Here is a 27,228-nt window from a genome sequence, read left to right as displayed (position 1 = left end):
TATTTCCAGTTCAATATGGCCCGAACATCTCGTTTAATTTGTGGTAAGCGTGGGTGTGGATAGGTGTTAGTGGTGGCAAGCGTGGTTGGTCCTAATAAGGATTTTGGTCTGGTGTTAGTGTTGTGGATGTGGATGTTTAGGACATCCAATAGTGTTTGGTGTTTATGGATTTCAAGTTGTGCATCAGTGGCTGTGTATTTGAAAAGTAACCCTAAGTTTTTTCACATAATGTTGTTTTATGTTGGTTTTTGTTTGATGCGGTGTGTCTATTGATTAGGCTTTGTGGTGCTCCAATTAGCATGTTTACAATGCTTGATTTTCTTGTGATGTCTTGTTATGTTCAAATATCATGATGTTTATATTGAACTTGCCAATGACATTTGCACTTAAATTACCAGATGCTGAATCACTGCTATTTATCGGTGGTGTCTTGTTATTTGTTAAATTATCATGATGATTGTATTACACTTACCACTGTCATGTTACTGTAGTTATCAGTAGTTTACAATGCTTGATTTTCTTGTGATCTCTTGTTATGTTCAAATATCATGATGTTTATATTGAACTTGCCAATGACATTGCACTCAAATTACCAGATGCTGAAACACTGCTATTTATCGGTGGTGTCTTTGTTATGGTTAAATTATCATGATGATTGTATTACACTTACCACTGTCATGTTATTGTAGTTACCAGTAGTTTTCTAGTCTAACTACATGCAGCACAATGCTCATTTCTCATTCATTTGTCTGGTTGTTTTATTAATGAACATGTGTGAATGCTATTTTTTATCAGTGGTAATTTGGTTGTAACTTGCCAATTGCATTGTGCCTCAATTATCAGTCACACATGCTTTTGTATACCTGTGTCATCTGTTTTAATTTTTTTTAGCAGGTGTGATGAATCAATTGTAGTTTGTTTGTTTTCTTTTATCAGCTGTATTATTGCTTTGTCAAACACCGGTTTTATAAATGTTGCAGTTAAATGTGTTATCAGTGTTTCAAAGTCATCTAATGGTTTCATTCGCTTTCTTTTTTTTCCTATGTGTCAGGGAGACAATGCCGAGGAAGCGCAAAGGAGATGGTGACGGAATCGATGAGGTTCCTTCGAAAAAGGCGAAACGCCCTCCTCCGCGGAACAGAGCCTCACCCAGTTCGCTTCTTCTAGCATGCAAGGACATGAATGATGACAGGAAGGCTGCCATTGATGATATGGATTTAACTAGCCTTCGGAATATCCAGTGTGACCATCTATTCAACAATCTCAGTGTGTGGCTTGTGTTGGGGAACGTAGTAATTTCAAAATTTTCCTACGCACACGCAAGATGATGGTGATGCATAGCAACGAGAGAGGAGAGTGTGATCTACGTACCCTTGTAGATCGACAGCGGAAGCGTTAGCACAACGCGGTTGATGTAGTCGTACGTCTTCACGGCCCAACCGATCAAGCACCGAAACTACGGCACCTCCGAGTTCTAGCACACGTTCAGCTCGATGACGATCCCCGGACTCCGATCCAGCAAAATGTCGGGGAAGAGTTCCGTCAGCACGACGGCGTGGTGACGATCTTGATGTACTACTGTCGCAGAGCTTCGCCTAAGCACCGCTACAATATTATCGAGGACTATGGTGGCAGGGGGCGCCGCACACGGCTAAGAATATGATCACAAGGATCAACTTGTGTGTCTCTGGGGTGCCCCTGCCTCCGTATATAAAGGTTCAAGAGAGGAGGAGGCCGGCCGGCCCCTATGGCGCGCCAAGGAGGAGTCCTCCTCCTAGTAGGAGTAGGACTCCTACTAGGAGGGGGAAAGAAGTGGGGAAGGAGAAGGAAAGGGGGGCGCCGCCCCCCCTCTCCTAGTCCAATTCGGACCAGGGGGGAAGAGGCGCGCGACCCACCTTTGGCTGCCCCTCTCTCTCTCCACTAAGGCCCATATGGCCCATTACTTCTCCCGGGGGGTTCCGGTAACCCTCCGGCTCTCCGGTTTTCTCCGAAATCATCCGGAACACTTCCGGTGTCCGAATATAGCCGTCCAATATATCAATCTTTATGTCTCGACCATTTCGAGACTCCTCGTCATGTCCGTGATCACATCCGGGACTCCGAACAACCTTCGGTACATCAAAATGTATAAACTCATAATATAACTATCATCGAAACCTTAAGCGTGCGGACCCTACGGGTTCGAGAACAATGTAGACATGACCGAGACATGTCTCCGGTCAATAACCAATAGCGGGACCTGGATGCCCATATTGGCTCCTACATATTCTACGAAGATCTTTATCGGTCAGACCGCATAACAACATACGTTGTTCCCTTTGTCATCGGTATGTTACTTGCCCGAGATTCAATCGTCGGTATCCAATACCTAGTTCAATCTCGTTACCGGCAAGTCTCTTTACTCGTTCCGTAATACATCATCTCGTAACTAACTCTTTAGTTGCATTGCTTGCAAGGCTTAAGTGATGTGCATTACCGAGAGGGCCGAGAGATACCTCTCCGACGATCGGAGTGACAAATCCTAATCTCGAAATATGTCAACCCAACATGTACCTTTGGAGACACATGTAGAGTACCTTTATAATCACCCAGTTACGTTGTGACGTTTGGTAGCACACAAAGTGTTCCTCCGACACACGGGAGTTACATAATCTCATAGTCATAGGAACATGTATAAGTCATAAAGAAAGCAATAACAACATACTAAACGATCGGGTGCTAAGCTAATGGAATGGGTCATGTCAATCAGATCATTCAACTAATGATGTGATCCCGTTAATCAAATAACAACTCTTTGTCAATGGTTAGGAAACATAACCATCTTTGATTAACGAGCTAGTCAAGTAGAGGCATACTAGTGACACTCTGTTTGTCTATGTATTCACACATGTATTATGTTTCCGATTAATACAATTCTAGCATGAATAATAAACTTTTATCATGATATAAGGAAATAAATAATAACTTTATTATTGCCTCTAGGGCATATTTCCTTCAGTCTCCCACTTGCACTAGAGTCAATAATCTAGATTACACAGTAATGATTCTAACACCCATGGAGCTTTGGTGCTGATCATGTTTTGCTCGTGGAAGAGGCTTAGTCAACGGGTCTGCTACATTCAGCTCCGTATGTATCTTGCAAATCTCTATGTCTCCCACCTGGACTAGATCCTGGATGGAATTGAAGCGTCTCTTGATGTGCTTGGTTCTCTTGTGAAATCTGGATTCCTTTGCCAAGGCGATTGCACCAGTATTGTCACAAAAGATTTTCATTGGACCCGATGCACTAGGTATGACACGTAGATCGGATATGAACTCCTTCATCCAGACTCCTTCGTTTGCTGCTTCCGAAGCAGCTATGTACTCTGCTTCACATGTAGATCCCGCCACGACGCTTTGTTTTGAACTGCACCAACTGACAGCTCCACCGTTTAATGTAAACACGTATCCGGTTTGCGATTTAGAATCGTCCGGATTAGTGTCAAAGCTTGCATCAACGTAACCATTTACAATGAGCTCTTTGTCACCTCCATATACGAGAAACATATCCTTAGTCCTTTTCAGGTACTTTAGGATGTTCTTGACCGCTGTCCAGTGATCCACTCCTGGATTACTTTGGTACCTCCCTGCTAAACTTATAGCAAGGCACACATCATGTCTGGTACACATCATTGCATACATGATAGAGCCTATGGCTGAAGCATAGGGAACATCTTTCATTTTCTCTCTATCTTCTGCAGTGGTCGGGCATTGAGTCTGACTCAACTTCACACCTTGTAACACAGGCAAGAACCCTTTCTTTGCTTGATCCATTTTGAACTTCTTCAAAATCTTGTCAAGGTATGTGCTTTGTGAAAGTCCAGTTAAGCGTCTTGATCTATCTCTATAGATCTTTATGCCTAATATGTAAGCAGCTTCACCGAGGTCTTTCATTGAAAAACTCTTATTCAAGTATCCCTTTATGCTATCCAGAAATTCTATATCATTTCCAATCAGTAATATGTCATCTACATATAATATCAGAAATGCTACAGAGCTCCCACTCACTTTCTTGTAAATACAGGCTTCTCCGAAAGTCTGTATAAAACCAAATGCTTTGATCACACTATCAAAGCGTTTATGCCAACTCCGAGAGGCTTGCACCAGTCCATAAATGGATCGCTGGAGCTTGCACACTTTATTAGCTCCCTTTGGATCGACAAAACCTTCCGGTTGCATCATATACAACTCTTCTTCCAGAAATCCATTCAGGAATGTAGTTTTTACATCCATCTGCCAAATTTCATAATCATAAAATGCGGCAATTGCTAACATGATTCAGACAGACTTGAGCATCGCTACGGGTGAGAAGGTCTCATCGTAGTCAACCCCTTAAACTTGTCGAAAACCTTTTGCGACAAGTCGAGCTTTGTAGACAGTAATATTACCGTCAGCGTCAGTCTTCTTCTTGAAAATCCATTTATTCTCAATTGTTTGCCGATCATCGGGCAAGTGAACCAAAGTCCATACTTTGTTCTCATACATGGATCCCATCTCAGATTTTATGGCTTCAAGCCATTTTGCAGAATTTGGGCTCACCATCGCTTCTTCATAGTTTGTAGGTTCATCATGATCTAGCAGCATGATTTCCAGAACAGGATTACCGTACCACTCTGGCGTGGTTCTCACTCTGGTTGATCTACGAGGTTTAGTAGTATCTTGTTCTGAAGTTTCATGATCATTATCATTAGCTTCGTCACTAATTGGTGTAGGTGTCGCAGAAACAGTTTTCTGTGATGTACTACTTTCCAATAAGGGAGAAGGTACAGTTACCTCATCAAGTTCTACTTTCCTCCCACTCACATCTTTCGAGAGAAACTCCTTCTCCAGAAAGTTTTCGAATTTAGCAACAAAAATCTTGCCTTCGGATCTGTGATAGAAGGTGTATCCAATAGTTTCCTTTGGATATCCTATGAAGACACATTTCTCCGATTTGGGTTCGAGCTTATCAGGTTGAAGCTTTTTCATATAAGCATCGCAGCCCCAAACTTTCAGAAACGACAACTTTGGTTTCTTGCCAAACCATAGTTCATAAGGTGTCGTCTCAACAGATTTCGATGGTGCCCTATTTAATGTGAATGCGGCCGTCTCTAAAGCATAACCCCAAAACGATAGCGGTAAATCAGTAAGAGACATCATAGATCGCACCATATCTAGTAAAGTACGATTACGACGTTCGGACACACCATTACGCTGTGGTGTTCCGGGTGGCGTGAGTTGCGAAACTATTCCGCATTGCTTCAAATGTACACCAAACTCGTAACTCAAATATTCTCCTCCACGATCAGATCGTAGAAACTTTATTTTCTTGTTACGATGATTTTCAACTTCACTCTGAAATTCTTTGAACTTTTCAAATGTTTCAGACTTATGTTTCATTAAGTAGATATACTCATATCTGCTTAAGTCATCTGTGAAGGTGAGAAAATAATGATATCCGCCACGAGCCTCAATATTCATCGGACCACATACATCTGTATGTATGATTTCCAACAAATCTGTTGCTCTCTCCATAGTACCGGAGAACGGTGTTTTAGTCATCTTGCCCATGAGGCACGGTTCGTAAGTACCAAGTGATTCATAATCAAGTGGTTCCAAAAGTCCATCAGTATGGAGTTTCTTCATGCGCTTTACACCGATATGACCTAAACGGCAGTGCCACAAATAAGTTGCACCATCATTATCAACTCTGCATCTTTTGACTTCAATATTATGAATATGTGTATCACTACTATCGAGATTCAGTAAGAATAGACCACTCTTCAAGGGTGCATGACCATAAAAGATATTACTCATATAAATAGAACAACCATTATTCTTTGATTTCAATGAATAAGCGTCTCGTATTAAACAAGATCCAGATATAATGTTCATGCTCAACGCTGGCACCAAATAACAATTATTTAGGTCTAATACTAATCCCGAAGGTAGATGTAGAGGTAGCGTGCCGACCGCGATCACATCGACTTTGGAATCGTTTCCCACGCGCATCGTCACCTCGTCCTTAGCCAATCTTCGCTTAATCCGTAGTCCCTGTTTCGAGTTGCAAATATTAGCAACAGAACCAGTATCAAATAGTCAGGTGCTACTGCGAGCATTAGTAAGGTACACATCAATAACATGTATATCACATATACCTTTGTTCACCTTGCCATCCTTCTTATCCGCCAAATACTTGGGGCAGTTCCGCTTCCAGTGACCAGTCTGCTTGCAGTAGAAGCACTCAGTTTCAGGCTTAGGTCCAGACTTGGGTTTCTTCTCTTGAGCAGCAACTTGCTTGCCGTTCTTCTTGAAGTTCCCCTTCTTCTTCTCTTTGCCCTTTTTCTTGAAACTAGTGGTCTTGTTGACCATCAACACTTGATGCTCCTTTTTGATTTCTACCTCCGCAGCTTTCGGCATTGCGAAGAGCTCGGGAATAGTCTTATTCATCCCTTGCATATTATAGTTCATCACGAAGCTCTTGTAGCTTGGTGGCAGTGATCCAATACCTAGTTCAATCTCGTTACCGGCAAGTCTCTTTACTCGTTCCGTAATACATCATCTCGTAACTAACTCTTTAGTTGCATTGCTTGCAAGGCTTAAGTGATGTGCATTACCGAGAGGGCCCAGAGATACCTCTCCGACGATCGGAGTGACAAATCCTAATCTCGAAATACGTCAACCCAACATGTACCTTTGGTGACACCTGTAGAGTACCTTTATAATCACCTAGTTACGTTGTGACGTTTGGTAGCACACAAAGTGTTCCTCCGGCACACGGGAGTTACATAATCTCATAGTCATAGGAACATGTATAAGTCATGAAGAAAGCAATAGCAACATACTAAACGATCGGGTGCTAAGCTAATGGAATGGGTCATGTCAATCAGATCATTCAACTAATGATGTGATCCCGTTAATCAAATAACAACTCTTTATCAATGGTTAGGAAACATAACCATCTTTGATTAACGAGCTAGTCAAGTAGAGGCATACTAGTGACACTCTGTTTGTCTATGTATTCACACATGTATTATGTTTCCGGTTAATACAATTCTAGCATGAATAATAAACTTTTATCATGATATAAGGAAATAAATAATAACTTTATTATTGCCTCTAGGGCATATTTCCTTCAGCTTGCTGATCTCTACGAACCCAATTCGCGTGAGGAGGTCGTACCAGGCCGAGGCAGGCTTCCGGTCAATGAGGAATATGTGCATCGTGTTATGGGCGTGCCGCGTGGAGGGAAGGATGTCCCTTACAACCTCCCTACTGAAGCTGATATTGAGTTAGGGCTTGAGTTGTTTGGCGAGCTTGGATATGCCCCTAAAATGACTGATCTTGTTGATCTCATAAAGGGTTCTAAAAATTCTGATGATACTTTCAAGCGTATGTGGCTTCTGCTTGCGGGGAATACAGTCATTGCCCCTACCACCTCCAACAAAATTAGCCCCCGATGGTATGCTGTGCTGGTAAGTTTTTTTGTAATCATGTCATTTTGTTTCTTGTGTGCCTGATAACTTTACTATATGTCATTGTGGTAACTTTCATATTTTTTGTGGTGCATTCGGTAAACTTCAGTTTCTTTTTGTTTTTTAACTTGCAGCAGGACATCGATGGTATTAAAAACCTCAATTGGTCCAAATTTATTGCTAATGAACTACACAAGGCGCTGCTGAAACGCAAGCCTACCAGGGGTTGCCTTCTCTTCTACAATGTAAGTGACGATGCTTTCCTCTTACCTTCTCTTTTGTCATTTGTCATTTCTTTGTCATATTGTGTCTGATTTTTGTTTGTGTTTACCATGACGCTTGTATTTTTCTTGTCAGCTACTGTACATTCATGCGATTGATCTTTCTGGACTTGGCATCGTATTACCTGATGGTCCTTTTCCCATCAATGTCTGGACAAAGAAGCTGATAACTCTTGTCCTCAACAAGGATGCTCAGGCTGACCAAGTTTCTTTCGGGAAACTACCGGTAATCTATATCTATGTTTTTCAGTTCACACACTGCTTTGCAACTGCATTTTCTTTTCATTGTTTTTTTTGTTACTTATCTGACATGTCGCTACATTTTTTTCCAGTTGAAGCCTGAGTTTGGCATGAATTTCTGTCTGTTTGGTGGTCTGGAAGGTCTTGACAAGTTTATGCGTATTCATACTGCCCCGAGCTACAGTCAGGAGGTGAGCATGTAACCTAGTTTCTTGATTTTTTTCTGTTGTTTTATGTTGTTTCATTGGCTGATAACTTATTTGTTGCACTAAATGTGGTGACCCTCTTTTGATGCCAACTTGACACTCTTTACTAATTTGTTTGTTTCCAATGTGTCATATCCTCTATAAAGGATAATAATTATGATGCAACCATGTGATAATTCTTAGTGTAATGCCTTGATAACTTTGTTGCATTCCTGTGATAACTTGATATCATGATAACTTTGGTTGCATTTCTTGTTATGATTCTTAGATAACTTAATTTCTTTTGCTGATATCTAACTGTACTGTTTTAGCTTTCTCGTATATTGATCTTCATTTTCATGGTGACTCAATTTTTGCTAAATCATGAATACATTCATTTGTTTACTGCAACGACACCACACATTTGTTTTTGATATTGTTCTTTTGTGTGTGCTTTTTTATTAACTCACTATAACTTTTGTTGCATTTTGGTGATAACTTACTAGTTATTTCTATTTTTTTGTATTTTTATGCTGAACAGAAATTTGCCAAATCAACTCAAATAGTTGCTCGGTTCACGTCCGCCATGGCTGGCATCATAGGCAATCTTGTGCAATCATTCACCGCTTTAGATGATGAGGGCCATCCAGATGCATCCCGTTAGCTAGACGCTGGATTGAACGTTCTCTCTTCTGCCGCCCGTACGACGTCAAGGACTACGCGCTCATCGCAAGGCAGGCGGCCAGAAAGCCCTGGAAAGAATGTTGCTGAAGATTCTGACAGTGATGACGAGTATCACGGAGGCAATGATTCTGATTCTGACGCTGACTCCGATGATGATGATATGGACTATCGAGTTGTTCGTCATCGCAGTAAAGATCCTTTTGTTGCTTCGGGAAGTGGTACCGTGGATGTAGATACGGGCAGCGGTCCAGCTGATGATGACACCACACATCTAGATGGTGCAACTGTCAAAGCTCATGATGGCACAGGAGCAGATGTTGAAGACACGCATGTCCGCTTTGTCGATGATAACCTCAATGAGTCTCAGATCATACTCACTGGCACATCTCATGCAGCATCCATCGAATCAGGTGATGGAGGGCTTAGCCAGCAAGGTTTGACAGATACACAAGCTGAGGCGGCCACTGAATCTTCTGTCAAGCGGTGTGGTACTCAGCTTGTGAAAAATTTGGCTTATCAAAGGCGCAAGAAACTGAGGCTGCCATTACCCTCCTGTTCAGCTTCACCAACTGTGCCATCACCCCCCCCGTCCAACTTCACCAGTTGTGCCTCCCAACCCATCGCAAAGGCCGTCTTCACCAATTGCACTGTCAACATCTGAGATTCATTTAGATGTGAAGAAAGTTGTGGTCCAGGAGCTTGGTATACCTGTGGCTGAAAAGGGAACCGGTGTATCCATCCCACTATCCACCGTGCGGAAGGAGGCCCCACGCAGGTGAATGATTATTTCCATGGTCTTTTTTTATCAATTATGTGCCTGAAACAACATGGTAAATATAGTTGTTTGAGTAAGGTAGTTTGGGTAATTTCATGCTGGTAATTAACTTACTTTTTTCCTTTGCAGGGCACCCGGCAAACAATCTGTTGTTGCTAAGGATTCAGGGATTGAACCAGTGAAAATGTATTCACATTCTTACTTTCGTTTATGTTCAGTAGTTCTTTTCTGATTTTCTATACTGTTCTCATGTGCATTGAAACTATATTTTTGTTTTACACATACCAGCAAGATGGTTATTTTGTTATTGTTGTCTGATAACTTATTTTTATGAACATTGATAACTCAACTTTGCCCCCCTGATAATTTAGAGTTACTAATCTTTATAGGTGTATGTGCTTGTAACATTTGGTTATTTTTTTCATTCAATGCACCTATGTAACAAGTTGCTGCTGCAAAGGGTTCACCAAGTGTATCAGGAAAAAGGTGTTCACATACCTTTCTAGTTTGCAGTTATTCAAAACTAATTGCTGGTTTTTTTGTTCATATCATTTGATAACTTTATATTTATAGTCCTTGATAACTCTGTAATTTTTTCCCTGGATGCTACTTATACATGAAGTATGTGACATCTTTTTTTGTTTGAAACATGTGGTAACTTAGGTTTGACAACATGTGTAATCTGACTACTACCCTTATGTACCCATTTTTTCAGTCGTTCAAAAGATAAAACTGTTGTGAAAAAGGTGAAATTCGCCAAGACCAGATCCTCTCCACGACTAAGGGCAACATTGTCGCAGACAACGTCATCGGAGACAACAGAATTTATCCATCTTGATGAATCACCCACGGCGACATCTCCGTCTGAAAAAGCAGCAGGATCTAGCAAGGGCGCATCTGATGTTGTTGCGGCGACATCGGCTGGTGTTTCTGATGATGCTGTTTTTCAGCTTGCTGCAGCGGCAACTGTTATTGTTGTTGTTGAAGATATCGCCAGCGTGGCTGTGGCTGTTGAATGTGAAAATGAAGTCGTCCCAAATATAGTGCATGATGGAGGTGAAGGTATTTCTGTTAGCCATCGCCTTTGTTTTTTTGTTTCTTGTATTTTATGATGTTTTATGTTGACGATGTGTTGAATCTTTTTCCGCTGTAGCCGTTCGTGACACTGAGAAAGTTGTGGGAGGTACCCCAGTCAATATGCCTATTGATACGGCTACAGCTGGAGGTCAAGAGAATGATGCCCATAATCCTGTTGGCACAGGTTGGTAACTTAACTTTCTTATGTTGATAACTTGTCTGTTTAATCCTTGATAACTCAAGTTAATGTTCTGGCACTAACAAATACAATGTTCTCTACATGTTTTCCTGATGCATTTTTTCCTTATTTGTGTGTTACTTGTGGTGTTTGTAGCAGTAGATGGCCCTACGTTGGAGTCGAGCACCCCTGGAGCTGGAGAATACGATGGTAATTTTACGCCACCCAGCTGCTCTATTGGGCTTGATGCCATCTTTGGTGCGAGTCCACAAGTGCCACCATCTATTGAAGCAACTCCAACAGCTCAAGCTGCACCAGCATTGGCTCAAGTACCACCTGCAGCACCACAAGCATCGGCGGCGGTGCCATCTGTTCAAGTACCATCTGCAGCACCAGAAGCACCTGCGGCGGCGCCATCGGCTCAAGTACCATCTGCAGCGTCAGAAGCACCTCCGGCGGCGCCATTGGCTCAAGTACCACCTGCAGCACCAGCTACTGGCCCTGTCGCCGTTCTAGGGCTCGCATCTCCTATTGATGCTGGCTCGAAGGGCAAGACAGTGGTGAAAGTTACCAAGGCGCAACCGGTTGCTTGGGCTCCGCCACCCAACTCTGGTAAGTGAAGACCTTGTGTCTTCGCTTTTATGCAGCGAGAGTGATGGATTGAGATATGTCAGCGTACATCGTATTGTTTGTGCCTTGGTGTGCTCTTTTTATTTATGTGTTTGGAACTTGCTATCATTCCGTGTGTATGGATGAATGTAATACTACTTTCTATGCTTTTGTGTGATGTAATTGAACACCTGTGCTTTCAGTACCCGGAATATATAATTCTGTTGTGCCCACTACAATTTTTTGTGCGATGCTAGCATAGACGATAACCACATCCTCTTTCCCCCTGGTGACTTTGTCAGTTCCGAAAGCCGATGTTATCCATTACTGACTTTTAGTAGGCGCGTGATACGTACATCTCCTATCATTGCCTATTTATTTTCCTTAATCGATTGTCATGCTTACAAAACAATACTGCACTTTTAGTAGCAGGTGTGTACTCTTATTCTGATAAGTCTATATGACACTATTTTGGTAACTCAAATGTTCAAATCCTGACAATTTACGAACCGTTGACACCATAACTCCAACCACATATGCATTCTTTACCAATTATGGGCTATACAATTCTTTTTGGTCTTCTTTTTACATGTTATGATGATTTGTTGATATCACAGTTGTTCCTCGTTGTGCACCAGTGATATCTAATTTGTTCCTTAAAAGGCCCATACATGTGTGCTGGTAATCCACATTGAAATTACCTGGTACCTTCTATATTGTGTTCCTGATAACTTTGTGTATCTTGTCTCAATTTTCAATACTTGTTTTTTTGCAACAATTTATCTTGTTTATCACTACTGTTCATGTCCTCATCGCTCTTTTTTTATTTAAGTAACACCGGAAGCTGGTCGTGTGCAAGTGTATGATATTGAGAATTACGATGATGAGGTTCTCATGTGGTGGGAAGAATTTGAGCATGACAATCCAGCATTAAAAGGGAAATCTAATGTTCAAATAGGTGATTTCTTTTTCTGCTCCATGAACATTGCAACCCTTGCACAAACCCCTTTATTTGTATTTCAACTATGGACCACCACTTGATAATCAAAACATGTGGCAGTTGATAAGCTTTGACCCATCACTTGATAATTCCTTGCCCCATCTGCTGATAACTCATGCTTTTCATTTGTTTTTTTTTTGACTTTTTGTTTTAGTCATGTGCTTGTTACATTATACAGCTTAGTTATGTTTTTTCTGTTTTTACCAGACAACCCTCAAAGTCCAACATTTGGTACACCAGAGTTACCACCTCGCACAAAGCATTTAGTACGCAGTTCAACCCCTAAATCCTTTATTCGGAAAATTAGGGTCACCCACCCGTCCAAGTACCTGCTCCCGCCTTTTGGCACCCTCACACCGAGCGAGGAGGAAGAGTATGTTTACAATGAAGTTATCAAGCATACTACTGATTCCAACTCTAAGATTAAAGAGTATGTTTTCATCCTTTTTCTCATTTTTTAAACATAAATCATTACTTGTGTGCCATTTTTTGAAATGTATTTTTTTAAATCTTTTTTTGTTTTTTGTAGTGTTAGGGTTATCGACATTGATGGTAGGTGGGTCACCCTCGGTGAGCTTGCCGATTGTGTGAAGGGAGTTGGCAACTATCAACCAGCATTGCCGAGTTACATGTTCGCATTCTCCAGTATAAGGAAACGCAAAACAGGCTCATCTTCCCTTGGCTGCTATCTGTGTATCTGTCGATAGGAGACTTCAAATCCAAGTATGTATTGAAGTATTTTCGATGGGACAAGTCTTACATTCTTAGTCACCAGGATCAGGTATGTTATGTTTGCTGGATCTGGTAACTTTACAGTTAGTGTCTTGGTAACTTTCTGTTAATATCATGTAACTTACTGTTATCTGGGGATATTGTTTTGTTCTTCATGTCATGATAACCTCTTTCATGCACACTGGCAACTTTGACCTTTCTGCCCTAATAATTTCGTTTTCTAGTTGCCTCCCATGTAAATTTCATGACTATTTGTTATCTTGGTAATTTTGTTTCTTTTCCAACTCCTTCTATGCTTGCTGCCTTTTAATTTTTTGCAGCTGCTATTCCCTGCTTTGCAAAAGTTGGGCCTCGGTCCAGATGACGGGCATTGGTACGTGTTGTCACTAAATCTTAGGGCGAAGCGGTTTGAAGTTCTAGATTCATTGCGTGAACAAGATAGTCCTTCTCTTCTCGAGCATGCGACAAGATATATGAACGCTATAAAGAAGGCTTGGTTGATAAATTACAAGGACTCGCATAAGCAGATTCAGGACTATGAACTTGTGTACATTGATGTGTTCAAACAGGATAATGGGTTAGTTGTGGATTATTCACTCTCTTTTTAACATTCCACTATATGTTTCTCATCCCTGTTTATTGACCTGGTCGCAAAACTCCAATTAAACTGATTTTGTGTTGTTTTTTTCATCACAAATGTTTCAGCATTGATTGCGGATTTTTTGCCTGCACGTACCTTGAGGTGTGGGATGGCAAAAATGTTCCAGCCTTAACTCAGGAACAAATTCCAGCTCTCCGGAAAATTATGACATTCAGGTGGTTAGATCATTATTAAAACAAATGCAAACAATGGCGTTATCATCTGTTCGGCAGCGGGTGATGAGGTGATATTTTTTTACTACTGTGTGATAACTTCTACCAAAATGTGTTGATAACTTTTTTATATGAATCTGTCATCGACAATGCCATGGAGCAAAGGGTGATGAGGTGATAATTTTTTTACTATTGTGTGATAACTTCTACCAAAATGTGTTGATAACTTTTTTATATGATCTGTCATCGACAATGCCATGGAGCAAAGTGTTGACATGCTGTTTTACTATAGTATACACAGTCCGAAGTCACTGACTATATGATAAATTCACTACTGTGATTATATTTTGTTAATAAGCAATTTTTAGAAGTGCAAGCAGGCCTAATTTTTTGTTCATAAGTAATACAATGCAGTGCTGTTAGCCTTCAAAAAATGTAGATATAAAAATATTGGATTTACCAATCCATGTAAATTTCATCATACATTGCTGGTAACTAGCATAATAGGGTACTGATAGCTTGCTTAAATTATAGATATACACTTTTTGCATTACAAAGCAATTATAAATGCATGATACAATGCTGATAACTGGAATGTTATTGGGGCTTGTAGCTTGCAAATTATGGTCCATGAAAAAATTGTAGCCACCATCTTTCCTTTTAATAGCACCTTCTTCATTTTTATCTTACTAGGGGAGATTTGCATGTGCGTTTGTCATGTTCCAGACTCCCGCACACACCACATTTCCTTTTTGGCTTGGGTTTTGCAATCTCAAAACCTGACTGCTTTCTTTTTGACTTTGGCCGCCCCTTTGTTGTAGTCTTGGGAGGGTCTAGTATCAACTTTGTGTTTGAGGATGGAGCTGCATCAGGATGTGGGGGCTGGATGACAAAAGCATGATTGTTTTTGCTAGCATGTATCGTCACACGCACACTTTCTTGCTGTGTGGCAGGGTTACCCTCTCGCTGCACATTAGTAGCACTTTCTTGTTGTGTGGCGGTGTTCTCCTGTCGCTGCACATTAGTGGCACTTGTTTGCTGTGTGGCTGGATTCTCTGGATGTCTTGCATGGGGGGCGTTTTGGTGCTGTGTGACGGGGTTGTCTTCATTCATCCGCCCCACAGGTATCGAGCAAGGATCTGGCTGTCCTTGAAACGATCCTTTTGCTTCTTCCTTTTCCTTTCTTGCTTTTTTAAGTTGATTGTTCTTCAGGGTTTCAAGCTCCTCCTTGAAATTATACAGGTGTTTTCTTGCCAATCTGGTCCCGTCATCTGTTAGGCAAGCGTCTTTGGCCGATGCCTTAAATTCTTTAAGAATTGACATGTATCGCATGACGCTTTTCCCCTCCTCTGGCATCGACTTCTTAACTGTTGGCTGTTCAAAATCAGGTTGAATAAGATCCTCCTCTGGATCCCAGGTCCACCTCTTTAGGATGTACTTTTCAGGTATCTCGTATACCCCAATTTGGTCCATAACTCGTAGTACGTGCGCGCATAGTAGACCGTCACGATCAAACTTGCAGCAACTACACGACTATGTCTCTTCAACCATGTTTGCTTGCACATGGTAGTCCCTGTCTCCATATTTTGGTATTATCCCCCGCACTGAGCTGACCTTGAAAGTACCATCATCCAATGCGTCGCATCTGTATGCTGATTTCACCTTCATCTCCACCTGGAACTTGCAAAACAAGTTATGTGTGTACATCCCCCGCACCTGCATCTCCAGCGGGTTCATCGAGTACATTTCGGTTTCTTTGTACACTGTTTCCAACTGCTCTTTTGACACGCTAGCCATCACCTTATCCTGTATCGCAGTGTACTGTTGTGCGAATTTGACCAGTGAGTTGTTTGGGTTGACATACTTCTTGAGCACAGAGTTAAAACCCTCGCTTCTTGCTGTGGTCTGCAAAAATGGGAAAAATCGTGCATATAGTATACCGGGACCCAACACTTCCTGTTCTCCCACAACCATTGGAAATGCTCGTTGTCGGTCTGGCCATACGCTTCCATCATCACCCACCACTTGTGCTCAAACTCCTCAACTGCATTCATAACATAAACATGGTAACATCAAGTATTTGAAGGATGGTAACATTGATTCAAACATATTTGGTAACTAGGGAACACCACTGCTGTTGATAATTCTGTCACACACACCTGGTTACTTTAGTTCAAGCATCATGGTAAGTACTTTGCACACAGGATAAGTTTTTTTCCAAAGCAATTACCACTCTGTGTGTGTAGTAGAAGCATCATTTTTAACTATCAACAAAAAGATACTCATATCAATCAGCACTAGCTGGTGATTGAAAAGTTTTTGTTGTAAGTAGTGGGGTGAACAACTGAAATGTGTACATCAAACATGAACATGATAGGGGTAGTACAGAAAGCAATTAATGTAGGTAATTTTGCTATAATCCTCTGGTAACTTGTCACCTTGTTAGATGGTAACTGTTGTTATCATGCATCTAAACCCATTTTCTATGTGCTCATTTTTCTGTGTTTTAAGTTAGTGAGGGGTGGGAGGTAAAATACCAGCCAGGCGGTTGTCAACACAATCGTTGAATGCATTGTTTAGTGGCTCATTGTCGGCCATTAGCTTCCCAAGCTTCTCTTGTGCTTTTTTCATTATATGCCAGCGGCAATTCCTGTGTACTATCCCGGTGAACACCTCATCAATAGCACTCCTCATTGCAAAATCTTGATCTGTTATTATGTTTTTTGGCGCAATTCCACCCATTGCATGCAAGAATGCATTAAACAACCACACAAAGTTACCAGATAGTTCGTTTCGAACAAATCCACAACCAAATTGGATTGACTGCCCATGGTTATTAATGCCAATGAAGGGCGCACATGGCATTTTGTACATGTTTGTCATGTATGTTGTGTCAAATGAGATGACATCATTGTATCTAGCATATGCCCTGCGCGACGCACCATCTATCCAGAATAAATTTTCCACTCTGTCCTCATCATCAAGCTTTATTCTCCAATAGAAATCTGGATCTTGTGCCTTCATATCTTGGAAGTACGAGATTGTGCTCCCCACATCAGCATTGCGGTACTCCATCCGGAATTTAGCTCGCTGGTTTGCGATGTCCTTTGTTGTGTATGGTACATCTTTAGGATTCCCGTAGAACCATTGCATTAGTTGCATCTGTCTTGCTGTCTCTATGTTGCATTCGTGCAATATCTTCAAGAAGTCCTGCTCATCTTTTGGAATGTTCCTATGTGTTGATAGGAACTTTGTCAAGGACGGCTTTCTTATTAGAGGGTGGTTGTGGTCGTCGTTGAAGTGTTTGACTCTCCACCACGCATCCGTGTGGGTGATGTAAAGGTGGGCCGAACATCCCAACCTCACAACCTTCCCTCTTTTCCTCTTCTTCACGATGCCTTTTGGGTCCTGCACATCCTCTGTCTCCTCCTTGTTTGTTTTTGGCTTGTCGTATTTCCCACAAACCAAGAGGACTCTGCTTACAGTATTGTCTTTAACTGTTTTTCTGTATTCCAGTCTCATTCCAAACCCATGTCTCAGTGCATATTGCCTGTAGTGTTCATAAGCTTCCTCAAAAGTATCAAACTTCATCGTTTCATCAGGAGGTTTCGGTGTGGAGTATGCCTTGGTATTTTTGTCTCCCTGTTCAGCATTCTCTCCTCCTGTTTCTAGACTCGCCGGCTCGCTGACTGAATGATCAAAGAAGCTTTCTCTCCCCCCTATGCTGCTAGTAGTCGGTTCTTTGCTTGTCTCTCGAACCACCGGGTTGCTTCTAGATGTAGCACCTATAATGTGATTGAAAGTTGTTTATTTGTGTTATATTTTCTGCATGCCAAAACTAGTGGTATCTTGTAATCCAGTTGCTTGGTAAAGTTTGCATGCATTAAGATGTTTTTTGTAGCTGTAAAGTGAAAGCATGTAATTCCAATTGTAATACAGATTGCATGATAATTCGTATGCAGTAAGTGTGGTAATTGTACCTAAATTCATGGTAACCTGTGCGCATCAAGCTACGTGATTGAAAAACTGTTTCATGGTGAATGTGATAGTTGTAAATAACATAGGGTGGTAGTTGCAATTCAAGTACGATGGTAACAAGTTTGTGTACAAAAATGTGCTGGCATGGTAAATGTTTTACCTTCATCTGTTTTGGCAGAACCGAAGCTTGCCGTGTGTGCATATTCACACTGTTGGTTTGTCTCCACACCACTCATAATGATATCCACATTATCCCCGTTGTCATGCGTCATTTTCTTGTGTTGCAGCACCTGCTAGCACATATGATTGCATCCATTAATTTTCCACACTTACAAGCAATTTGATTATTTTTTCACAACAACTATATGTTTTTCCTTTTACTGCACTCATTACTTCTTTTTTATAATAGGTATCGTTTTGGCAGTAACCAGCATATGGGAGTATGACAGCAATAGTTTCTATCAACCTCATTTCATGAACATCATTTCTTATCAAAAAAGTCTGGTGGCAACAATGTAAATCAATACATGGTATTCTTGTAGTGTTTTTAGCACCTTTGGTTCTGAGTTTTCCTGGTAATTTGTAATGAATTAGCATGACAACTTGTTCTGACATGGGTTTGTTCAATATAAAAAGGAAGAAAAGGATCTTTTTTTATGTTGAATAAATCTTAAAAGATGCTGATTACTCAATGCACACATTCTGGTAATTTATATTCATTCGAGATGGTATGTTAGTTTTAATGAGAAAATTTATACATGTATTTCTAACATGCTCCAAAAAAGATAGCTTGACAGATTGATGATGATAACCTATATGTGTTTATGTTGGTAACTTAATGATGAGGTAAATCAATGATGTAATCTGTAGGTAGGAACATGGACCAATTTTACCAACTTTTTGGTTGTAAAAGAGGAAAATTTAGTCAATCTTTTTGTTGGTAACCTGACTGAATTTGAGTGGTAACTCAATTTACAACCGAGGAATTTGATTTTATTGGTATGAAATGCAAATGCAGCAGGTGTATAGAGGTTGAATCACTTACCTCCTTTCTTTTTTGCCTGATTATGACAAAATAGAGACGAACTGATGTAACCCTTGTGATGTTGTTGTGGTAACCGGGGCCCTCCCTCAAATCTTTTGTGTTTTGGTGATGTTTTTCGCGGTTTCCTTTTTTTGGTGGATCAGATCTGGGGCGGAGGTCGCCGGCGATGGAGGCGCGTCGGGGAGAGAGGAGAGAACTGATCGGGGCAGGTGGATGTTTCTTGCGATGGAGGTAAGAAACTAGGTTTTGGGGTGGTAAGTCACGTGCAGGAGGGGGGGAGGTGGGCCAAAGGGGCTGTGTTAACAGTCTTGGGTCTCAATGCGTTGCGCGCGGTGGGCCTCGCGAGAGAAGGCTGGGTCGTGGGTGGCGCTGCCGAAGTGGGTCACGCGCGGGGAGGGACGCAGGTTTTTGATCGTGCGGATTTATCGCTAACCACCAGTTGGTTAGTCGCGTCCTTTAATTAAACACTCATGTGTCTGTTGTCATCTCTGTTAATAAAACTGATTGGGGTTGGAGACTTCGAGCTCATTGACAAAAGAGCCACATTGACTGTGTGGAAACTACGGGCATCGGTTTCAGAGAAGCGTCATTGGGTCCTTGTCATGACATCGAGGGTGACATTTCGGCAATGTACCGGCAAGAAAAAATATTTTTTGTTGACGCGCCGTGTTATATGTGGGCGTTTTCTTGCAATTTTCAGCCTTCTAATCAGTTTGTCATGATGATGAGTTTAGTATGCTACGACGGCGGCATGTCACGTCATGGAATACTTTAAGAGGCCTTTGGTGACTCGTCTACACAAGATTTACAACAGAAAAAACAAGAGATTTCCACATTGTCTTTATTTAATTAACCTAGCAGTGATAGTAAAATTTCTAGTCTACATTTTCTCATAAGTTGACGCAGTAATCTTTTAGTAGTATTTAAAGCTTCTTTCCACTCGACGATGTCAGTCCAAAAAAAAAGAAGTAACAAAGGTGCCAAGTCAATCCAAAAGTCTGTCCAAGTCGAGGCAAAACCATGAGTGACACGTTAGTTAAAATTAGTTGGTAGTTTGTATCAATTACTGGCACCAGTGCACCACACATGTATATGTCCAACAACAACATGCCAATTGCTAGTTAGCAAAAGCTAATGCCACCCTGGCTTTGTTCGATCGAGCAGCTGAAAATTCAGCGAGATAGTAATCAACGAACTTCCTTTGGGAATGTAGATATTTATAGCAGCTCTACGAAACAGCTCTCGCCGGTCTCTTTCTGCAAATGGCAAAACAGATTATCTACCTCGATCTTCAGGCCGGTATGGTACAAATTATCTACACGTTAGTTAAAATCAGACCACACGGATTATGTCGTAAGCAATCTCAAAACAAACAATGTCAACAAAAAATCTACGAAAATCAGTAAGCGATTATAAAAAGAATGTCAAGCCCCCTAGCTTTTACGGCTGTACCACCATCAGTGACGAGTTGCTGACGTCTACACTTTTGCCTGTTTTGGAGCTTACTTCCTTCGTTCCTAAATATAAGTTTTTATAGAAATTTCATTATGAACCACATACAGATATATATAGATGCATTTTAAGTGTAAATTCATTTATTTTGTTCCATATGTAGTTCATCTAGTGAAATCTTTATAAAGACTTATATTTAGAAACAGAGAGAGTACATACGTCTGCATGATGTGCATGGACTTGATTAGAGATTCAGAGGTTGGTTGCAGCTTGCAGTCAGCTAGTTCAGGCAAATATATATGCTTCGTGAGCGATACGTTCTGCGCCGTGGACTTTTCGATGTGTGCTAGTTTTTGCAAATGTTTGTCTCCGATTTGACAGAGAAAAAGCGATTGATGAAAATGTCGCTGATCTATCATCGCCCACTTAGACAACTTAGTTAATGAAAAAGGATTTCCTCTGCTTTATATTATAAAGTACGAACCACAACAACAAAGCATCCGATACAAATGCACACTACACACCCAAGACAAGATACATGAATGCCGGGCACCCACACATAACCACAACGACTATAAAGCACCTAAAAGATGAGCAAAACAAAACCGCTAAAAGCCGACGAAGAACACCACCACGAGGAGCGATCGTCCGGGAGGATGTGTAACGGACATGCCGAACCGAGGACTCCAAGACGGTGCCTCCAGGAAGGGTACAGCCATGAACGTCGCCACCGTCCGATCCGAGGATCGAGTTTTCATCCGGAGTAGAGATGGAAGGGGAAGAAGCACCACGACGGAGCCTGCAAGGAGGACACGACGTCCACGGACGCCGTCACCGTCGACCAGACACACTGGGTAGGTGATGAACCCCGATGCTTCAACACTTCTGCCGCCCCGGTCCGACAACACCCGCAGCCACGCCGCCCAAGCGGCCATGGTTGCCTGCCCGCATCCGAGCCGCACAACCCGCCCACGACCAATGCACGACTCCTGCCGCCAGGGTCGCCGCCCCGCCATGAGACCACCCCGAAGCCACCAAAGGCCACAACTTTGCCCGGATCCACGATCCCAACCACCTTCAGAACCGCCGCCGGCCAAGCTGCCTCGAGGAGGGCTGCAACCACATCGACCGGTGGAAGGGGAAGGCGGAGAAGTGGCCCATGGCCACGATCAACACCCATGTCGGCTCCAACTTCCCCCCGGAATCGAGTTCCGCCCCCGTTTCGAAGGGCCAAAGCATCAGGAGGCATCGGCCGTCGCCAGAAGCCGGAGAAGGAGGGTTGCGGAGCCGTCTCCGCCGCCGCCTGAATACGCCACCGGGGGATCCACTCGAGCCGAGCGCCGCCACCCAGCCACGAGGGCCCGACTGGGTGGGGGCAGCGCACCACCACCGCTGTCGCCCCCCCCCCCCCCACCCACACACCAGCGCACCACGACGAGAGGGCTGCCCGCGGCGCCAGATGCAACGCCGAAGCGCTGCCGGGGGCACCGCCGCCGATGCCACCACCGGCCCGCACCACCACCGTGTCGCTTGCCGTCCGTCGAACGCCACCATCGCCGGCCTGCTTCGGGGCGCCGCCGCGCCCGACATCGAGCGCCACGCCCAGCCGCTAGATCTGGCCCGCGCCAAACCCTACGAGCGGGGGACAAAGGAGCCCCGCCGCCGCCGGCGACGGCCGGGCTTCGCCCCGGCCGCGCCCCTTGGCAGCGGCGAGGGCGGAGAAGGGAGGAGGAGGGGGTGCGGCGGCCGGGATCGGGAACCCTCCCCGACGCCTCGCGGGTGGCGGCGGGGGAGGGAGGGATCGGGCTCAGACAACTTAGTTTAACTGGTTTCAGAACGAAAGTCGCCCACTGGGCTCATGCTAGTGTTACGCAGTGAAGTTTTCAGAAGCTGCACTCGGTTCCTTCGATGTTGCTCCATTAACTCCTCGGTAACAAAGGTGTTGGGATTGGATTGAATGGCCGGCGAGTGGCTCCTTCGTGAGAAGTTTGCGTAAAGTTTCCTTCCAGTTTTCCGTATAGTCACATATACTCCCTCCGTTTTTAAATATAAACCTTTGTAGATATATTTTAAAATGTAGATTCACTCATTTTACTCTGTACTATGTAGTTCATATTAAAATTTCTAAAACAACTTATACTCTCTTCATCCCAAGTGTCAAAAACGCTCTTATATTATATTACGACACGGAGGGGGTATTAGAAACGGAGGGAGTACGTGACCGACTCTCTTGTCATTTGTCAATTGCATAAACTCCCTTTCCTTTCAATGTTCAATAGAGACGAAGAGTATGGCGTGCTTGTGCATACATACAGTGTTCACACTCTGCTTGATGATCTATCTATTTCTCCATCACTAGGTTCCACGTCCTAACGATCGCTCGAACAAAAGGTGGCCGCCTCGATCTCGCAGCACTACCCGATGTTCGTTCTTTAGCTGTCAAGAAAAGGAAATAAACTTTGGAGTCTGGAGCTGAGAATAATCCACGGCTCTTCGCTCTCAGCATTAAAAGGAACTTGATCAGATCCAACATCAGCCACGCTGATAGTATCGTGGTATAATACTTGACAACGGCAATGGATGGTAACCTCTTGTGATCGGATGCTGCATCAACAACAACTAGCACATTGATGGGTCTCTCGCTGTCGTTTCCTCTTGTCTCGGCTCTTTGCCACACCAAGATTCTGCGTACAAAACCGTCTGTCTGTCTGTCTAATGAGTGCAGCCAACGAGGATAACCACCGTAACCATAACCAGTCCTACATAGTTGCAGACAGAATGTCACTCTCAAACAACCCATACGGGGTCAAAGGGATGCCCCACTCCCAGCTACCGCCCAACAAACCTCAAAGTCAAAATCAGAAGGTCCCTCCGCTGCCTAAAGTTTTTGCTACTAGTAGCACTACTCTTCGGGTCACTCGCACTGAAAGACTGAACGTGCAGATGCATGCATGCTACGAGCTCGCTGAGTCGGAGAAGATGGGACGGATCTACCACAGTAGGTGCTCCATTCACACGCCCGAGGGGCTCGCGCATCCCCGCCGCCGGCGTGTAGTCACAAATTCTCCGAGGAAGAATCAATTGAAGGCCGCCGACGAATAATGCCAGTTGCTACTAACCCTCGATCCGACCATACAATTTAGAAGCTTCTACTTATTTTGTTTTGTTTATTATATCATACGCTTTTCTCTTTCCCATGTACCACGAAATGTTCAAGTACTAGTATGTAAGTGTTTTTTTTTGAAACAATTCAAATGTTGATCCAGTTTTACAAACCTTTTGTGCGGCAAGAGGTAATGAAAAAAATAAGTCGAGAACATAGGGCACTGCCGTCACACGCCGAGCCACCGACTACGCACAAGACTGTGCCTTGGCCTTGCTGGTCGCGCTGGCATAAGCATGGCCCTCGCCGTGGTGGACATGGTTGTGGCCGTTGTCGTCGAGCACGCCTCGACCTGCACCGTTCTAACTCCAGCGGATGTACGCATGTGTACTATTTGATGAAATGTCTGCGGTGAAAAAAGCTTGAGAGAGGAGCGTTGATGATGACATGTGGGCCCATCTTGTCATAACGCCCAACATACAGTCAAATAAACGCCGCTGACTTTTATGTCACGTTAGATCTAACGAGTGGACCCAATTTTTCATGATCATGATAAAGATAACCAACACAATAATCAGTGCAACATGGTTGATTATGGTAGGTTTTCTTTTAAAAAAAGGCAGTGTTTTGAAACCCTAATCCCAATTGTGATAGTTTTATACTCCCTCCGTCCCAAAATATAAGATGTTCTTTGACACTAAATAGTGTCAAAAAACATCTAATATAAGATGTTTTTTGACACTAAATAGTGTCAAAAAACATCTTATATTTTGGAACGGAGGGAGTACTATTTAGTCTACGCCTGCCGCTTGTTCCCGTGTGCCCTCCTCCATAGAACATGCAATGCCATGCATTTAGACCTTGAAATCCCTTCTCCTTGATATTTGAATGCTTTAAATATTTATTTTACGTTTGATGCTATGAAACAGTGAAATTTCTCATCCCTACAACCTTCATTCATCTTTTAATACTCTTTACGCTGTGTTTGGATGTCTGTAAGGATGCGCACCGAAACGTCGAATGGACATGGGCCCAAATACTATGTGCTAGCATAAAAGCAATGATGCAAGGCAATTAAACCCATTAAGCTACGCCGGAAAGGCGGCCAACCAGCTATACCACGTGGCGCAAGCTGGTTGGCCACGGCGAGAACTCTTTTGTAATTTTTTTAGATGAGTGTGTAGATTTTTATACGTATTTTATTCTTTTTAGATGGAGGTGAGAAGCTATGGTATTTTATAAATGGAGGGTCATACAAAATGGCACTCGCTGGTAAGCTACGGTGGTAATTTTTTTCTTCTTTAGTTTTTTTAGATGAAGGTGAGGATTTTTTTCTGAGATATTTTTTTAGATGGAGGAGAGGACTCTACGTATTTAAGAAAAAATAAAAATGTGCGCACAACTTTCTCTTAAGCGGCGCCACAGGTGGATTTTCAAAATGAACAGCGTTCTATCACATGAGCACCTAGTGCGTATGGTGATCACGTTTTGGGCGATATGGGAAACGAGAATAAAAGCAGTATACAAGGATATATTTCACAGTCCAATGTCAACTCACTCGTTTATCCAGTCCTATTGAAATGATCTCGTTTTGAAGAAACCAAACATCTAGCATACACATACCAGGCCGGCTAGAACGACCCAGTGGATCCAACCATCGGAGCACATGATGAAGTTGAACGTTGACGCTATTGTGGCGGGGCGTCGAGGTGTCGGATCAGTGGATGCGATCTGCAGAAACAGGGACAGTCTATATCTTGGTGCTTCAGCTATTGTATTCAAAGGTATAACCGATCCTACAACGTTGGAGGCTCTTGTCATGAGAGAGTCTATGGCACTAGTAGAGGACCTGAATTTACAATCCATCCATGTGGCTTCAGATTGTTTGGTGGTGATAGAAGACATAAGAGGAAGAGCGGGGGTGGATACGGTGCCATCATACATGAACTCTTAGAGTACTTTAGTAGCTTTACTTTATGTAATTTTGTCCATGAATTTAGGAGCTCGAATGTCGAAGCTCACAATCTAGCGAAGCACTCACTTAAACTGGGGCTTGGTCGCCATGTCCGGTTGGGCCACCCCGGGAACTTCATTTTGTTCCTGTAAACTGTGTGACGGATCAATAAAGCTTTGCTGATTGTCTCCAATTTTTTTTGGCTAACTACGCGTTAGAAGACAATGAAACGTGCAGGGTGGGGGAGTCTTGGGCTAGCCCAACTCCTGCTCATTCACTGCATTTTTTCCTGCTCGCGATAGTTTCTTTCTCTCTGGTTCGTACATTTCTATCACCTATGTTTCATTCTTTCCTCCAATATTGTTTCGTCGAAACAAACAAAGGATAAATGTTTATGATTTTGAAAAAAAAATCAAGAAATCAAAAAATGTTTGAGTATTTTTTAAAAATGTTCGCAAATTCAAAAAATATTCACGATTTTGAAAAGCTGCTTGTGATTCTAAAAATGTGTTTATGTATATATTAAAAAACATAATTTTCATATAATGTTCACTAAAAAAATTCACTAAGATAAAAAAATGTTCATGAATTACAAAAAAATTCATTGATTCAAAAAATGTCCGTTGACTTAAAAAACATGTTTGTCTAACAAAAAAAGTTCATGTTTTTCAAAAAAAATTACCAGATTTCAGAAATGTTGATTCAAAAAATGTTTGCCAATTCAAACAAATGTTGAATAATTTCAAACAATATTCCACAATTTCATGAAATGTTCGCGAATTCAAAAAATGTTCACGATTTCAAAAGCATATTCATGAATTTGGAATGATGTTTGCAATCATGAATTTGGAAAGATGTTTGAAAAATGAAAAAATAAAAATGAAAAAGAAAGAAAAATAAAAATGAAAATGAAAAAAGAACGAAAAATCAGAAAAAACTGAAAGACAAAACACAGAACGGATGAACAAAATTAGGATTGTGCCGTTACGGAGCTTTGCCCGGTCTGATTTCGATGGAATTGACTCCCATCTCCTCCTCTGGCCCTCCGAAAAAAAAATATCTCCTCCTCTGGCCGCCGCGGCCCTCCCCGACCCTGCACGCCCCGCCGCCGGATCCCATCTCCTCTGGCCGCCCCGACCCTCCCCGGCCCTGCACGCCCCGCCGCCGGATCCCATCTCCTCCGGCTGTGCAATGCCGCCGGATCCCCATCTGCCCAGCATTGGTTCAGGAGCAAAAGTTCAGAGCGGATGCATTGATGGATTTCTGCAGAGTAAGTAGCCATGCCACAGGTTATAGTGCCGTTGCTTCAGTTAATATTTTTACTTGTGACCGTGGGAACTACAGTACAATTTTCTGAAGTTCTGCACCCTTGGTGTTGAGTTCTGATTTTCCTTAAATACTCTCTCTGTACATATATTTGGTCACTCATACCTTACACTTTCTTTTGGCAGTCAGACATGAAGTTGAAGAAATTTTTGCATATATTGTGAACTCTCCAGTTTACCCAGTTATATATGATGGCAACAGGTAAACCAATTTCATGGTATTATGGTTTTGTTATAAAAGGCGAGACTCATACAGCAAGCTTGCAGAACTGTATCATCGTTACCTCCTATCATCAGTGGTGCA

The 27,228-nt window shown here is 42.5% G+C and overlaps 3 protein-coding genes and 1 pseudogene across 3 annotated transcripts; 2 read left to right on the top strand and 2 right to left on the bottom strand.

Annotated features, from left to right (window-relative positions):
• The first annotated feature begins 1,058 nt into the window (after positions 1 to 1,058).
• Positions 1,059 to 10,770, top strand: LOC147992478 (uncharacterized). Its single transcript, XM_087539034.1, has 10 exons — positions 1,059 to 1,277; positions 7,158 to 7,493; positions 7,628 to 7,738; positions 7,851 to 8,000; positions 8,107 to 8,205; positions 8,741 to 8,858; positions 9,003 to 9,371; positions 9,556 to 9,658; positions 9,788 to 9,844; positions 10,374 to 10,770. The coding sequence occupies exons 1-10, from the start codon at positions 1,059 to 1,061 to the stop codon at positions 10,768 to 10,770; spliced, it is 1,959 nt and encodes a 652-aa protein (XP_087395160.1).
• An 85-nt stretch (positions 10,771 to 10,855) lies between these two features.
• On the top strand, positions 10,856 to 11,533 carry LOC147992477 (uncharacterized). The gene is made up of 2 exons (XM_087540659.1): positions 10,856 to 10,919; positions 11,073 to 11,533. Exons 1-2 carry the CDS (start codon positions 10,856 to 10,858, stop codon positions 11,531 to 11,533), a joined length of 525 nt encoding a protein of 174 aa, XP_087396785.1.
• A 4,067-nt stretch (positions 11,534 to 15,600) lies between these two features.
• On the bottom strand, positions 15,601 to 17,658 carry LOC147992476 (protein FAR1-RELATED SEQUENCE 5-like). The gene is made up of 3 exons (XM_087539033.1): positions 16,605 to 17,658; positions 16,014 to 16,111; positions 15,601 to 15,972 (listed from the first exon to the last, which is right to left on the bottom strand). The coding sequence occupies exons 1-3, from the start codon at positions 17,656 to 17,658 to the stop codon at positions 15,601 to 15,603; spliced, it is 1,524 nt and encodes a 507-aa protein (XP_087395159.1).
• A 3,346-nt stretch (positions 17,659 to 21,004) lies between these two features.
• LOC147992475 (uncharacterized) lies at positions 21,005 to 26,819 on the bottom strand (annotated as a pseudogene).
• Between the last annotated feature and the right edge of the window lie 409 nt (positions 26,820 to 27,228).

This window comes from Triticum urartu, chromosome 1A (genome assembly GCF_056163025.1).
Source record: "Triticum urartu cultivar PI428250 chromosome 1A, HENAU_Tu73, whole genome shotgun sequence".
Classification (NCBI taxonomy): domain Eukaryota; kingdom Viridiplantae; phylum Streptophyta; class Magnoliopsida; order Poales; family Poaceae; genus Triticum; species Triticum urartu.
The sequence above is the reverse complement of the archived record's forward strand: the minus strand, read 5'-3'. Positions and strand labels throughout refer to the sequence as shown.